Raw genomic sequence first — 16332 nt, forward strand, 5'->3', positions numbered from 1 at the left:
TAGGCAAATAATCCAAGAAGTTGGTAAGCACGATCAAGCTCCCTAACTAACCCTGGCAAAATGATCAATTTCAACAGACCAAGATGCCAGGAGAACGGACCAAGGACTATTGGAGTAACCGTACGTCATGTCTGCATATCAGCATATGTACAACCCGTTGCAGGTTGTAGTTTCAGATGGGAGCAAATGATTATTGGCTGAAAGAGGGCGCGTGGTGGACAGAACGTATAGAAGGCGACAAGTGCAGAATTGTCACCTTCAGTTATATAGTCGCGTCCACTGGCAACTGCTCCAGAGGTGGCCGGTCCTGCCTCCACCTCCCTTCTCGGTCTCTCCAGTTGGCGCTTTGTTCCTTTTACCCTTCCCTTTCATTTTACCCCTTTCTTTTTTCCCTTCCTGAGAATAAGGAAGCATTGGATATAATACAAGACAAAGCAATAAAATGACAAGAAAGAAAGAGGTATTAACGTACAATATACCATTATAGATAATCACACATTAAGTGTTTTATCGCACTAGGGCTATCGCACTGTAAATGAGCACTGTACTCCTTTGAATTCCTGTGCCCTTCTGGGAGACAAAGCAAAAATTCTTATCCAATAAAGAAATAGTACAAAACAAAAACACAATATGTTCCGTGAGTACATATAATATATTCGATGTGTACAACTATTTTGTTTCATGAGTTCATATAATTTATTCCAGGTGTTGACATTTTTATTCTTTCAGGACATACAATTTGTTCGATGTGTATATATGTTTTGTTCCTTAAATTCATATAATTTGTTCAAATATGCATATCTCAGATTTTTTTAAAAATAATTAAAAAAATAGTGATAAATAAAATTCGTAAAATATTGCTACAAGGAGGGTTCAAACTCAGACTTGTCACTTGGAGTGAGTTGAACAACCACTACACCACTCAATGAGTTGTGATTAGCATGATTTAGGAAAATACTTAAATACTTTTTCCATGTTATGTCGATAGTACTAACCCCTTTCTATGTTTTTTCAATTTTCCTCCTCTATCCCTCCTACGATTTACTACGCAATTATTCTTTTTTATTTCTCATTTTTCTTTCTCTTTCGCCTTAAGTTTTCTTATTTTTATCCTTTATTTATTATTTTCCTAGACAATCGTTCAATATTTTTGTTCGCATTGTACCATTTTTTGTTTGTCATGTTTAATTTTTTTATTCATAGGAAATAATAATTTGTTCGTGGTGTCCAAGTATTTAATTAATACATATGTTAAAAATATATTTTTAAAATATTATCCAAACATAGTTAAGTGGGTCTTGTTTTGAAGATCTCATCGTAATAAATATAATGTGTAACTAAAATTTAATTTGGATGTTCGGTTTAGAAGTTATGGCTTTTTAGCTTTTAGATTTGCATGCATGTGGGTCACATCATCATTTTTGTCTTTTTTCGTGCATGAATGCTCTCTCCAGTAACTCTCTCCACTAACTCTTGCATGCACGGTGAATTTTCTTTCCACTAATTGATGCATGCATCGGTAAAGCGGGGAGACCCTTCACCACCACGTGATTAATTAAGTGGGCACATGCTCCTTCAAGCGCTAATTATTGGGTTGAAAGCGGCCCACTAATCTGTGCGCACATGGTGGACGGAACATATAGACGGCGACAAGTGTAGAATTGTCACCTTCGGTAATATATAATCGCGCCCACTGGCAACCACTCCAAGAGGTGGCCAGCCCACCTCCGCCTCCCTCCTCGGTCTCTCCAGGCTGAGGCTTTGTTCCTTTTATCCTTCCCTTTCATTTCATTCTTTTCTTTTTTCCCTTCCTGAGAATAATAAATAGTTAGATATAATACAAGACAAAGCAATAAAACAACAAGAAAGGAAGATGTATCAACATGCCGCAAACCATTAGAGATAATCACGCATTAGCTGTTATACCATACCAGGGCTATCACATTATAAATGGGCACTGTACTTCTTGTTTGAATTCTTGTGCACTTTTGGGAGACAACCCAAAAGCAAAAATATCCTATCCAATAGAGAAATAGTACAAACAAAAAAATTGTTTCGTGAGTACATATAATATGTTCGATGTGTGCAACTATTTTGTTCCGTGGGTTTGTATAATTTATTCTAGGTGTGACCTTTTTGTTCTTTAAGTACATACCATTTGTTTGATGTGTACATTTGTTTTGTTCCTTAAATTCGTATAATTTGTTCAGATGTACATATCTTAAATTTTTTGAAAATGATTAAAAAATGTTCAGATGTACATAATTTGTTTCTTGAATTCGTATAATTTGTTCAGATGTACATACTAATTATTGCATATGTATCGGTAAAACGGGAAGGCCCTTCACCACCACGTGATTAATTAAGTGGGTACATGCTCCTTCAACCGATAATTATTGGGCTGAAAGCGGCCCGCTAATCCGTGCGCGCGCATGGTGGATGGAAGAAGGCAACAAATGTAGAATTGTCACCTTCGATGATATATAATCGCGCCCATGTGCTTTGGCACCATATATACATATACGACGCCGTGTGCTTTGGTGTCGTGCCCTGCCACGTAGGCGTCAATGTGTAAATATACGACGCCAAAGAGTATGACGCCGTGATGAGTACCGTTGGCGCCACGGTATTTAACACCGTAGGAAAGGGTCCATGTTTGCAATTCAAACTGTCAGGAGTCTAAATGTAAAAAAGTTTTACATAAAGGGCTAAATTGCAAAAAGTCTACAACCCCAACCGGCCAACCAACGAACCCACCCAGCCGCCGCGCCCAAACACAACAGCTCACCTGTACACGCACGCGCCGGCCTGGCCCCACCGCCAATTAAACAAGGGGATCCCGCTCCCGACCCCACCCAATAGGCACCCAGCCAGCCAGCTCGGCGTGTCCTCCGTCTCCATCTCGGCCCAGCCGAGCCCAACCTGTCCCGCCCCCGCGTGCTCTCCCCTTTTCCTCCTCCTCCCCCCTCCTCTCCCCCCCGGAGAGTCCACACGGCAGAGGAGGCCACCTGACCCGGGGGAGGAGGGAGCGCCGGAGATGGCGATCCTGTACGCGCTCGTGGCGCGCGGCACGGTGGTGCTGGCGGAGCACAGCGCCGCGGCCACCAACGCGGGCGCCGTCGCGCGCCAGGTCCTCGAGCGCCTCCCCGACGGCGGCGCCGACAGCCACGTCTCCTACACGCAGGACCGCTACGTCTTCCACGCCAAGCGCACCGACGGCATCACCGCGCTATGCATGGCCGACGACGCCGCCGGGAGTAAGCGCCTCCCACCCCTCCTAGTACCGTGTCTCTCTCTCTCCTAGCATCGATCGCGCGCGAGGCTGTTTCGAACTCGAATTGGGATCCGCCGTCCGCGGGTTGGCTGTGGGATCACGTGGTCGGACGCCATAGGCGGAGATCCGGGGGGAGTAATTCGGGGTTTTGTCGTCACGCGTGCCCATCTGTTGTGTTTACTAGCAAGGGCAGGGTGACCTCAGGGGATTGGTAGATCGGGACAAACTGACTGACGAGTTGCGATTGGGTTCAGCTATAGCCAGCCAAATGGCGTCCGAGAACGGATGGTCAGGGGCATAATTTCAGCATTTTTTGGGGGGAGTTCGTCAGGGTTGGCTGCTCTAGTTTTGCTTTGCAGCTGTTGACTTTGGGATCAGACTCATTCGTTGTTGAAAAGGTGCTAGTTATTATACTAAGTAGTAATTCTAATTATAGCTGGTTCTCGTCTCCAAATACATTCAAACTAAACCATTGTTCTTTGTTGGTCAAATCAAGGGCAAATTTTGGTCTGCTTGTTGTGTCTGGATGGCATCTCTTCCCATTGACTGTTTGCGTTGCAATATGGCGTTCAATATCTGATTTGTACTACTAGCTGCATCTTTTGCATTAGGTATCTACAGGAATTTTGTGCCAGGAGCTTCATATTGTCATGGCCAGCTACATGCCTCTGTTGAGAATGCTTAGCAATAGCTTATTAGTGTTTTTTACATTCTGCTGCAGGACGGATTCCCTTTGCATTTTTGGAAGATATTCACGGAAGATTTGTAAAGGCATATGGCCGTGCTGCACTGACAGCTCTTGCTTATGCAATGAATGATGAATTCTCAAGGGTCCTTAGCCAACAAATGGACTACTATTCAAATGACCCTAATGCCGATAGAATAAATCGCATGCGAGGTGAAATCAATCAGGTAATGCACTCTTTTATTTTCAGTTTTTTTGTCTGTGAAGACTCTCATTTATTGAAGAAAATATTTTCTGAAAACTAACATCAAATGTAATTTGTGGTCGCTGATTTTATAGACTAGAAGTGGAAAATGCTGATGCATAAAGTGCTTGAACTGCCATTGTGGAACTGCTTGTTGTTTCCAGATACACGTTTTAAACCAAACCATAAACAGATTTCTTGTTGACCTAGCATGTTGCCAAGAAAGGTTCTAACAGTTCAAAATAGATATTTAATGTTCATTATTTTCTTGCAGGTCCGTAGTGTTATGATTGATAACATCGACAAGGTCCTTGAAAGAGGTGATCGTTTGGAGCTGCTGGTTGACAAGACCGCAAATATGCAAGGAAATACCGTACGGTTCAAAAGACAAGCTCGGCGCTTCAGAAACACTGTTTGGTGGAGAAACGTCAAACTCACGTATGTGATATTCTGACTAAATCATGCTATCATATTCTTGCATATTGATTTTTTTCCTTTCCTTTTTGCCTCATGAATGCTATACGTGGTTCTGGTTCTTGAGCTTCCCACTGAATTTTTTCACCCTCCATGGACTAGCTTAATTGTGCTTCTTAATGCCCACCTCAGCTGCAGTTTTGTTAAAAATAAATAAATACACTAAGCAGTTCCCAGCATGATCTAATGGAGTTGATTTGAATGCAAATTTATGGATAATGGTATTATATTGTGTTATGTGCAAAACAAATAGTGGCCCCATATAGGACAATACTCAGCGTTTTCATTTGTTTCAAAAGATTGCATCTACTGTTGGATTGGATCTGTCATAGTAGTATGAGTAACAGTTATTGACACATAAGATTATCTTCTGTCTAAAGCAAACAGAAAAATTACATCAATGGTGTCGATAAAAGGTGGAATGAAATAAAGTAGTTTTTTTTAATTGATAAGATGCCACATGATAAAAAGTGGATACACTAGTTGCACAGAATTTTGATTTGTACTTTGGGGTGGCTTGTTGACTGTATGCTCTAATCAATCCTTAGCTTTTAGTGCTGTATGCATGTAGCCATGTACTCGATGACATTCACTCCTTTTTTTTTGTGGCAAGCATCTTTCTGCATAACCTTCCACTTTTGAACAATGATTATGTGTGAAAGTCTTAGACTCTTAATATGACGCTATGATGTTTCCTTGACTGCTATTTGAGCTTTTGGCGGGCAATAAACTTATTCTATCTCTGTTTCTGCAGGGCTGCGTTGATACTTCTCCTTCTGGTAATCATATATGTCGTTCTTGTCTTCGTGTGCCATGGTTTCACCTTACCAACTTGTATACGGTAGGGTGCGGTCTGCACATTCTGTCCTGCGGCGTGCCTGTTTGTGTGATTATTTCCCCATTCCTGGGGAGCAGCTATCGCAGTGCCTTTGCAACTGGTTTTGGCGTAGAGGAAAGCTACGGATTATGGTGTAATTGTGATGTCGTTGATTGTGAAAAACTCAATTAAAGATGTAAACTTCGCATAAGACTGCATCTCGCGGGGTCGTGCTAGTTCTGCGTGCTTGGGTCCTGTTTATTTGAGGCTATTCTTGTGTCTGTACATGAATTCAGTTACGGCTATATTATGGCAATGCTATTATACGACTATATCAATGAGCCATGTTGTGGAATCATTTAATCTCACACGTACACTAGAACGCTGGACGAACGGAACTCCGCCATCTTGGATCACTGGTTATGTGGCATGATATGATGAAGGTTCTCGCTCCATGTTGACATTGATTGCCCACCACATTCAATCTAGCAAATCAATCTGATACGCAGACGCGTGCCACTTGTGCAGTTGTATTATGTAGCTGTCCAAACCTTTGGTCAGCAGGGAACACAAGCGCCCAGCAGCGAAGCAGAGACAGCCGCCGACGGGTGCCGCCTTGAACCACCGGTCCACCGCCGCGTGCCCGTTGCCCTGCACGGCCCGCTCCATGCATTGAAACAGTCGGCGCGAGGTCGCCGAGCCCTTCTACTGCGCAGCCTGGCTGCTTCCCGCAATCCCGATCGTCAGCCCGTGCCTTTCCACCCACACCCAGACTCCCAGAGGGGCTTGGCGGCGGGGTGCCCGCTGCTCGGTGTCCCAGCTCGGCAACTCCCGATCCCCGCAACCCCACGTTCCCGCGCCGGCACCAGGCTCCCCGCTCCCTTGCCCCGACCTGGTGCCCGCCGCGCAGCCAGGGACGAACGGACTCGTGACACGGCACCGGCGCACCGCCGATGGCACCAGATTTGGACACTGGAGCATCAATGCATCATGGGCTGCCAATCGACAACAGGACCCGGACAAAGGCGATCACGGATGGCACCACACCATCCTTCTTCGTTCTTCCCATCAGGGATCAGCATGGTCTCCTCCAAACATAACAGAAAGGGCAATCAAGCAGTAGCAGAGTTGCTTACGAGATACACATCTAGGCATCTAGCAATTACGAGATAACTCGGTTTTCACCGTCTGCAGTACAAACATAGGTCCAGAATAGTAAACAACACCTACAACACCAAACCAGGTTCACTATACTTCCTACAACGTCCGGTAGTTCGAATTTACGCTTTGCTAAGGATTATAAACACTCTAACAGACAAATGACATAATTACGAGATCTCCATAATAACCTTCTAACAACATAGGGCAGTTCACTGCGTAATTCCAATGCTCTGGTGGATAAACTCCTCTCAAGCTGCTCTGCAGAGCGACCCTCACAGTTGTTCCATCGCTTCACCAGGATCGTGCTGAAGTATGGGCGGCTCCACGTAGGCTCCCGAACCATTGGTGTTGTGATCCGCATCCTCACTACCCAGTCCAGAGGTACCAAAAGTCTCGGCAGATCCATTTGAAGGTCATTGATGAAACTTGTTCTGGACTCCAAGTTCATTCCAGAAGATCAGCAACCAGATGTCCTATCAACTGATACCCCACTCTTGCTTCCACAGCCTTCACATGAGACCGCAAAGGAGTCCAAGGAATTGGAGTTGCCTTGGAAATTTTGGTATTGCTCCTCTTTAAGCAGCACGGCTTTGCTGCATTCCTGATCATCAGTAGGTGTGCAACTGGGAATTCCGTCAGATGTGGAGGTGTTGGCAGTGCTTGTATGATCTTTAGAATCAGTCGCCAAACATAGAGTTTCATCATCTTTCTGATCAAAAGAGTTCTTATGTTCACCATCTCCATCCCCGGTACTTGTGTCCACAGTGGAATATTCCAGAACAGATGAAGTATCACCACAGCAGCTGCGGCAATGATCGATGAGAGGGAGCATAACAGTATCTTGATGACCAGTAGACAGATGCTCCAAAGTTTCATCCAATAAGATAGTCTTTTTTGCACTGTCTCCATGGAATGCTGGGAAGTTGCTAAGAGGCCCACAGTCCTCAAGAACTGTTGCAGCATCACTAGGGACTATTGCTTGAGAGCTTTTAACAAGATGGCATACCTCTTCCATATAATCAGAACCCAAACTTGTACCCTTGTTTCCACAGTCTGCATCGAACTTAGGAGACATCACTTTAGATATTTCTGGAACCAACTCTTCATCATCATGAACTACTTCAGAACAGGTCTGAATATTTGCAGTTTGTTTCTGTGGCATGGGCATTCCAGCTTCCAGATGACAAGAGGTAACAGGTATATCACTCCCATCAGAAGGCAAACTCTTGTTTTCACAATCTTCATCATGTTTTGGCAAGATATCCATGGTTTCAAATTTTCCCAGGACCAATATTTTATCACCATTAACCACTCGGTGGCAGCTCCTGATGCTTTGGGTTTCTTTCTGTTGGAGGGATGTTTCATTTTCCAAATGACCAGCAGCCACATGGCTCTGCGTTTCGTCTTCCGACGAAGTCTTCCTATCCCCAAAACTGTGGTTGCCCAACGCGTCCATGGTTTTAGAACTTTCAAGCATCAATGATGAATCACATGTAATTTCTTGAACGTATTCAAAGGAGCCTTGAAAGCTTTGTTGTTGTTCATCTTGCGGGGGCACCTTGGTTTCAAGATAGTGTCTAGCTAACTGAGTATGTGCATCATCCTTACATAAAAAAGCAATGCTCTTCTCTTTAAAGTTTTCATCAGATATTGCAAGCATATCCAAAGTGTTGGTGTCTTTAGGAACCAATGCAGTGTCACTTGGACATTCTTGATGGAAGGATGCTGTTGCTTGCCTCTTCTTCCTTCCTATTGCCTCAACATCCTCACTGTAAAAATCCTGATCCCCTCCTTCAACATATGAATCGTTAGCACACTGCTTAAAATTCATGGAAGAGGTTCTCAGATCTTCTTTAACATTAACCTCACTGCTGTCATGTTCTCCAGCAAACACTGCAGGCATGTTTAGTTCATTGTCACATGAGTCAATCGACTTTGAGCAAGGTTTCGGAACAAATGACTTTTTGCAACTGTCGTATCTGACAGGTTGTTTGTTAGATACATCCCATTTATTTCCATCCTCACAAACAAATGGCTCTAGGCACGTCTGAATTTCACTCCGCTTCCCCCCAGGACACTTGGTGGATCTTCTCCCGACAAATGAGTGATTAGATGCTGCAACTCTGTTCAGCCTATTACCTGAAGACATATCCAGCATTCTATCATTCTGACATGGAAATGGCTTGCCACGCTGTGCTTTCTTCTGTTTTTTCCTCTGAAAAAGGGGATTGAAAGACTGAGCACTCCTTGGTGGAAATGCTTCGGTCTTGGACCTTTTTCCTCTGATACAACTTTTATGTGTTTTCACTAACCGAGAAAACACACTTGTTCGCCCTTCACTGTCAGAGTGGAGCTTTGAATTTAAAACAGGAGGATAGCATCTATCTTCCTTCCTAACACAAACTTGGTGGAAAGTTGTATGGTCTTCAGAGTCACTGCTACCTTTAGATTCAGAAGAGTGGCTCTCATCTTTTAGTAACCCAAATAGATCATCAACACCTTCTAAATTATCTTCCTCCTGCGGAAGTGGTATATAGTCATCAGTAGATTGGTCATGCATCGCTTCTTGGTTGCTAGGTATCTTGACAGTGGTCGTATCTGCTCTTGTGTGCAGTGGAGATTGTAAGCTCTTGGACTTGTCCACATCAGATATGTCTGATTGTAGTCCACTGTGCACTAATGACACAGAATCAATCAATTTGTCACCCAGAGTGGAGGAGGAACATGTTTGACAGGGGCTTCTGAATGAACCACATGAACTGCTGTTTGGACTGGACTGCGCATCAGTTACTTTAACCAGAGAAGTTTCAAGCTTCCTTGGGAGATCATCTTTTAATCTTGGATTCTGACAAAGCTGCAACCTGTTCCGTGAAGAAAACAAGTGAAGAAGCTTTGCAACCTGTATAACAGTAGAACCCTGAAGTCAGTAGCTAAGCATATTGACATAACATGAGAAGACTGTGGAGCAGACCTGTTGATGTGACAAACTATAACTAAACTTGTTTCTTATGGAATAGTTCTGGACAACATCTCGAAATTCACCTTCCATCAAAGGCTTGCAAAACCAAATCCTCTTGAAACGTATCTGGATTCAGTGAAACACAACATGAACAGAATATTATGAGTCATAATATCTCAGGAAGAGCAGTATGAGATTGATTGGGAATATATAACATAAGAAAGCCATTAAATTAGTTTGAAAACGTAAATATAGGGAACCATGTGTTCCATGTGGGATATGATAACTCCATTGAAAAATTACATGGAAGCACTGGAGTAGATGACCTAAAAGACAATACTTAGTAAGTTTCAAAAGTCAAAAGTAGTCATGCCTGAGAAGGATACCGCTTTCCTGATGAGACATATGCATCAGGAATAATGTTCACAGCTCCATCTGAAGTTGCTTCAAAAACCCCATGAAGCTTACATTGCTCAATATTATATAAGAATAAAGTTGTGCCAGCTTTAACTTTCTCTACAAAATCAGCACAGGAAGGAGAGAGGCCAAAGATTTTCTTGTCAAAGCTCTCCTTCCTGGTCAGATGGTTGCACAGAAAAATTGCACCACCAAAGGCTGAACATTGCTTACTCTGCGCCTTCACCATTCCAAAATTTACTGAATTCCTTGGTAACATGTAGATTGACAATGAAAAGGGTAAGCAAATAAACAATTACAACTAAAAGACAAGATGAAAATAGAACACATGATTCCTTGGCTGCTGCAGGTATTGCATGGAAAGAACCACAATCAAAACATGAAACGACAAGGGGGGTGATACAAAATCAATCAGGTTCCGGAGTTCTTTTATCTTTCTCTTAAGCAAGCGGCACGGCATAGGCACACCATATATTTCATCGATGAAATAATTGAGAGTTCCTGATAAAGTCTCTGTGTACTGCATGCACACAATTTAATTCAAAGCATACAACTCCAGTTGAAGAGAAGACAATTTCCATGTTAACAGCAGCTATGTGCTGCTGTGCATTGAATGAGTATATGTATATGAAGAACTACAAAGCTCAAACAAGACAAAGGAACATGCAAGATTAACGATCGCATAGATCCTCTTTCCATTTCAACCTATAATTTAAAACAGAATAACTGCGTGATAAATCTTAAGAAAACCCATAAATACGCACAAGATTGGGCTTTCCTTTGCAGTTTGGGTCCATAGTCTTACACAAGAGGAGCAACTCAACCTACATTCAAAGGAATCGCAATTCCTAGAAAACTGGTAGCACTCGAAATTGAGCTGCGATTAACAGGAGCGGGCTTTTGTCGTGGGGCACGAGGGTTTAGTTGAACCTCCAACATTTTCGCAAAATAAACTTTACCCCCACCAAGGGTTCTCAGTACTCTGACTGGAATCGGGACCGATCGATCCCGCGCGCGCTGATGAAGCAGAAGAGCCTATCAAACCGCACCAGAACCACGAATGGACGGATGATCAGACCATCTACCCCCACCAGGCAGCAAAAAATTCGGCTACTAACTCATGGACTGAATAAAGCTTCGGGTTTGGCTTCCCGGCGCAGCAAAAACAACCCAAAGCAAAAGAGGAAATTCCCGCAAAAATTCATCCGAGCAAGTTAGGGTTCCTTACCACCAAGTACGAACGGAAGGAATCGATCAATGCCGTGCCCGGATGCGCCCGCCGTTCCCGCGCAAACCCAGTGTAGTAGAGGGCGCGGGAGGAGGCGGACGACGACAACTACCGCGAGCGCAGGGTTGCCCGAGGCGGCCGGCTTACTTCGGCGGCGTGGGGCGGAGTCGGCGGCGGAGTTGGAAACTGGGAACTGGGAATTGGTGGGGGCAGAAGCAGAAGAGGACGGTGGCGTGGCCGTTGGGCAGCGAGTGTCTCGAGGTCTAATGCTGGGCCGGGTATGCCTTTCCTTTTCCTTTCCCTGGTGTCCGGCCCATGAATGATACAGAATGTGTGTGAACAGTTGTTATTTTTTCTCTCAAAAAAGGACAATGTAAAATTTAATGTTAATCAGAGGTATTTTTCTCAAAAAAGTACCTAGTTTGTAAATAAATACGGATTTTCATCATTTCATTTTCTCGTGCAAGGATACAGTGGGATATTTGTTGAAAGAATTTATAATGAAATAACTCTGGCACGTGCATGTCTTGGCTGACATTAGATGTCATGGCTTTAGTGGTTCTATCACCAGTGTTATATCGTTTGTACAGTTGTACTACTGCTCGCTCTGTTCCAATTTATAAGGCGTAATATGATATGACACGATTCATTTATCTTATATTATATTATTTATAATTATAAACTTATAAGCATTGGAGATTACATTTGATTAGAAATCCAACTACATAAAATAAAAAATTGTTAGGTAAATTATTGGTCAAATATTGTAAAGTTTGAATCTTAGGTAAATTATTGGTCAAATATTGTAAAGTTTGAATCTTGATATGCGTGTACATCTTGTAAACAGGAACGGAGGGAGTATGTGTTAAAACTCATAACTGTCTTTGGACCAAGTTCCAACCTCCATTGCAGTATCATCTTGCATTGAGGCAACGTCAATATGTTCTGCCACTAACTAGTGGACGTACATGAACATCTGAACAACAAAACGTTCATATCTGAGCATCACAAACCACCATGGATCATATCATATCAATGTCTGGACATCATCACAAGAACAGATGAGAGTAAAGCAACAATCAATTTCACTGAAAAGAATATGCCAGGAAACAGCCTGCAAGTAAAAATTCATGCAAAAGATATCATCTTATTAGCAGAGTGCCCACAAACTCTTAGCCAACCATTAGTTAGAAGCATACTAAGATCTCCTTACAGAATTACAACTCTGAACACCGAATTAAGATCTGAATTTGATCAACTGAATGATAACAATGCGATAGCTGATACAGTCTATTTACAGCAGTCGAGCATTGTGAGGCAAAAGCAAATCAGAAACATCCTAAGATATACTACTCATAGAGTTGTCTCCAGAAATTTCTCCGAGGCAAAAAGCGTTAGTGCAACATACTGCTGTCATCAGCTCCTATATCGCTACCTGGTCACTGTTGGACTAAAAAGTGCTGTCCCTTCTACCCTCATTCCTCATCTGCGAGAAGTGTGGATGTCAACTTGATACCTGATTGAGTCACCAGCAAATCACTATTTCTGGCGCGGCTCTGGGCATGCTGATTCCTAAGACGTTCTGCAATCAGCATACTCATCTTTGTCGAAGCATCTCTCTCCTTCCTCTGAATGTCTCGGGGCAAATCACTATTTCTGGCGTGGCTCTGGGCATGCTGATTCCTAAGTTGTTCTGCAATCAGCATACTCATCTTTGTCGAAGCATCTCTCTCCTTGCTCTGAATGTCTCGGGGCGAAAAGCCAATCTGTTCCTTCCTTTCTTTTAGAACTGCTTCTCTGTTCTGTTGTAGTTCAGAAAGTGTAGGCTTGTGTGATGCTTTATCAGAAGTAACAGAAACCCCATTGCCACCAAAGCTAAATGATATCTTTTTTGCCATACTGCAAGCTCTCATTGGGGATAACACATCTGAGAGTTCATCAAGCTGGACGATTGCCTTTCGCTTGCACTCCTTGGCCTGCAACTTTGATTTGCTCTCTTTCATAATGTGCGCGATTACACTGTTTTGACCAGTTTCACTTTCAGAAATGAACCTTTGGTTTAGCACAGGTGGATGGCACCGATCATCCTCATTGTGTTTTCCATTAAATGGTTTGGGAGCTTGATTTCCACATCTGATGTTACTCTCCATGGTTGAATGGAAGTTTACAATCCCCATCAAAGTTGAGAGATTTGCATCACTGTCAGAGTTACAATCATCTAGCTCAAGTGGTATATAATCAGCATCATCTGGCTTGCTTTTTTCTAAGATATCTGGTGCCTTGAAGACCACAGGCTTATGCCAAGGGTGTAGAGGAGACTCATGTTTATGAGCAGGATGCTTACCATTGTGTTTGGCATACATGAAGGGACTATGTGGTAAAGAGATTCTGTTGTTGCAGAACATGAAAGAAGAACGACTAAAGGCGGCATTGCTATGGTTGTATGAACTGAACTCTTGACCAGTACGAGCTAGAGAGATTTTGTAATCCCGTAAAACTCTTGATTTTGGTTTTTGGTAGGGGTGAAGCCTGATCATTCTTGAAGTAAATAAGTCCACAAGATCCAAAACCTGTACATGAGAAAATCCTCGAATCAGTAGCAATTAGCAAGGAGGTTCTAATTAATGACAATAGCTGAATCACATAACAAATTAGAAACAGCAAACCTGTTGGTATGATATACCAAAGAAAGACCTTTGAGGGAGGAGACTACTTCCTTTGATGGCATCAGAAAATTCAGCTTCAGTTAGGGGCTTACAAAACCAAACTCTTCTGAAAAGAACCTGAATTTCATAGAGCAAGTATGAAAAATAAAAGAACCTTTATCGGCATGTTCACACAAGATAAACCAAAACAAAGCAACAAAAAAGACTATGAAAACACAGAAAAGATTCATAGGAAACAATGAATAACTGAGCCTGCCAAAGAACATGGACCAGTAGACTGGTAAAACCATGAGAAGAACCCAAAAGCAAAAGCATACTTACCTGAGCTGGTCGAAATTTGCATAATGAAGCACATGAATCTGGAAGAATGTTCAGTGCTCCATCTGAAGTTGCCTCAAACACTCCATAGAGTTTTCTCTCCTCATGCTCAAACAGAAAGAGAAGCATACCAGCTCTGATCTTCTTTATAAAAGTTGCAGCATAACCAGGAAGAGCAAAATGTTTCTGTTCGAAGAACTGCCGCTTAGTCTCATGATTGCAGATGATAATTGCACCACCACATACTTCAGGTTTGTTAGAGATGTCCAATTTGTGGTGCGGCAGGTCCCTTGAAAATGAAATATAAGACAATAACAGTCCATAAACACAGCATTCAGAGATGAAATACATTCAGCAAACACATACACATGCTAATAATGCTGCTGCTGTATGCTACATGTTTGTTGAAGGTATTTGATTTTTGTGCTGCAGATTCCATTAAAACGGCAGAAAAGATAATGATATCCAAAGAATGCATGCTATAGCTAACTTTTGAAGACTTAACTGAACTCACATTTACTTTAGCATTTTCAATCAGATCAAGATCTACACCCAACACTGACAGAACTAAACTAACAAATGAAAAGCACGAGATTGTTGACACGAAAAGTTGGTTAGCCTTCTCCCGCTTCCAAAAAGATACAAGTAACTTAACAATGATAACAGAAAAGGCACAAACTAGTAATGTTCTAAGAAAGCAATCAGGGACACTGAGCAGCAACTATGACTCTATGAGAATAATGGGTAATCTGCTACATAGTATCTCCAGTATAGCTGGAACCAACCATCCGGATCCAGCATTCCAAATTCCTGATAACAACAGCAAAATATACTATATAGTAGGATTCAATCCACAAGGCCCTGATTCCAGGTTTAATCTCTCTTCCATAATTGTACCAAGAAACTAAAGTAAGACATACCCAAAATCACACATATGCACCTAAAACAAGTTAACAAGGGAAAAGCAATCATGAACAAGTTTGTTTTTTCAGAACTTGTAAGACCTTTAGGGTGAGTACAAGCATTTCATTTCTATCCTACAGCCCACGACTTCCCCAAAATGTATACCAATCCAGGAGGGCACAATGTACAGCAATGATCATCCTAAACGGTTAAACCACGACACATTCACATCCACGCCGCACGAATTAACAAACAGTTAACAAGGTAAATGTCACCCACTCTTCTCCACCAAGAACAGGCAACAGATGCTTCATCAGTAAAGATTTGCACACCAAGCACAACGACACGAATCACCACGAAACCTAACTAAACACGCTCAAGAACGCGCTAGATTGATGCAAAAAAACCGAAGACAAGGCTGGGACGAGGCAATTAAGCCGTACCGAGGGCAGCGATGAAACTGAAACCCTCCTCCTCTCCCTCCCCTCCCGCTCACGCCTCCGCCTCTCGGCCTCCAGAACGGGCGGTGCCCCGCCGCGACCGGCGGCCTCTGGTGCCCCTGCATCCTCCCCTTCCGACCGATCGAGTCGCGCTCCCCCCACTTGTACCCGTCTTCCCCGACCCCGTCCGCCATCACCTCCACCTCTACTTCCGCGCCTCGCCTCCAGACTTCCCCCTTGCCTCCGGCTTCCTTCCCCACCTCCATCTTCTGGATGCGGCCACCCGCATGCCGCTCCTTCCGCCGCCACTCCTCCTCCGCCGCCGCCAAATCCGACTCCATCGCCGTCTCCTCCGGTGCGTGTCGCATTTGGTTCGGGTGCGCGCGTGTTCAAGCAAAGCGAGCCGCTTGGCAGAGTGGTGATTTCGGGAGGAGAGACTAGAGAGTGGGTGCGCGTCTTTGAGGAGAAGAATGTTTTTTTTTTTGAGAGGAGAAGAATGGCTAGTTAACTGGGCCCGATTAAAAGACAACGATAGTGCGATTACGGCCCACTATACTGGGCCGAAAACATCTCCATTTTTATGGGCCAAGTACTCATATGGACAAATACTATCACTCTATTTTTCTTGACTCATTTGTTTCCAATTTCTATAAATGTTCCGACAACTTAAAAAAGAATCTTAGTTTCAGCTGAAACGCTATTTTGCGTGATAAAATACATTAAGTTGATACACGTTTCGTCAGGTC

The 16332-nt window shown here is 43.2% G+C and overlaps 3 protein-coding genes across 4 annotated transcripts; 1 reads left to right on the forward strand and 2 right to left on the reverse strand.

Annotated features, from left to right (window-relative positions):
* Positions 1-2934: 2934 nt before the first annotated feature.
* On the forward strand, positions 2935-5826 carry LOC117854255 (vesicle-associated membrane protein 711). The gene is made up of 4 exons (XM_034736558.2): positions 2935-3257; positions 3996-4186; positions 4478-4641; positions 5432-5826. Exons 1-4 carry the CDS (start codon positions 3038-3040, stop codon positions 5520-5522), a joined length of 666 nt encoding a protein of 221 aa, XP_034592449.1. The 5' UTR covers positions 2935-3037; the 3' UTR covers positions 5523-5826.
* A 796-nt stretch (positions 5827-6622) lies between these two features.
* On the reverse strand, positions 6623-11509 carry LOC117854265 (uncharacterized). Of its 2 annotated transcripts, XM_034736567.2 has the most exons (4): positions 11260-11509; positions 9988-10279; positions 9627-9740; positions 6623-9554 (listed from the first exon to the last, which is right to left on the reverse strand). In XM_034736567.2, exons 2-4 carry the CDS (start codon positions 10258-10260, stop codon positions 7113-7115), a joined length of 2829 nt encoding a protein of 942 aa, XP_034592458.1. In that variant the 5' UTR covers positions 10261-10279; positions 11260-11509; the 3' UTR covers positions 6623-7112. The 2 variants fall into 2 exon arrangements, with proteins under 2 accessions (XP_034592458.1, XP_034592457.1); XM_034736566.2 differs by having other exon boundaries at positions 9988-11509.
* Positions 11510-12386: 877 nt separating this feature from the next.
* Positions 12387-16047, reverse strand: LOC117852783 (uncharacterized). The gene is made up of 4 exons (XM_034735035.2): positions 15590-16047; positions 14247-14532; positions 13926-14042; positions 12387-13829 (listed from the first exon to the last, which is right to left on the reverse strand). The coding sequence occupies exons 1-4, from the start codon at positions 15952-15954 to the stop codon at positions 12735-12737; spliced, it is 1863 nt and encodes a 620-aa protein (XP_034590926.1). The 5' UTR covers positions 15955-16047; the 3' UTR covers positions 12387-12734.
* Positions 16048-16332: the final 285 nt, after the last annotated feature.

This window comes from Setaria viridis, chromosome 4, assembly GCF_005286985.2.
Source record: "Setaria viridis chromosome 4, Setaria_viridis_v4.0, whole genome shotgun sequence".
NCBI classification, from domain to species: Eukaryota; Viridiplantae; Streptophyta; class Magnoliopsida; order Poales; family Poaceae; genus Setaria; species Setaria viridis.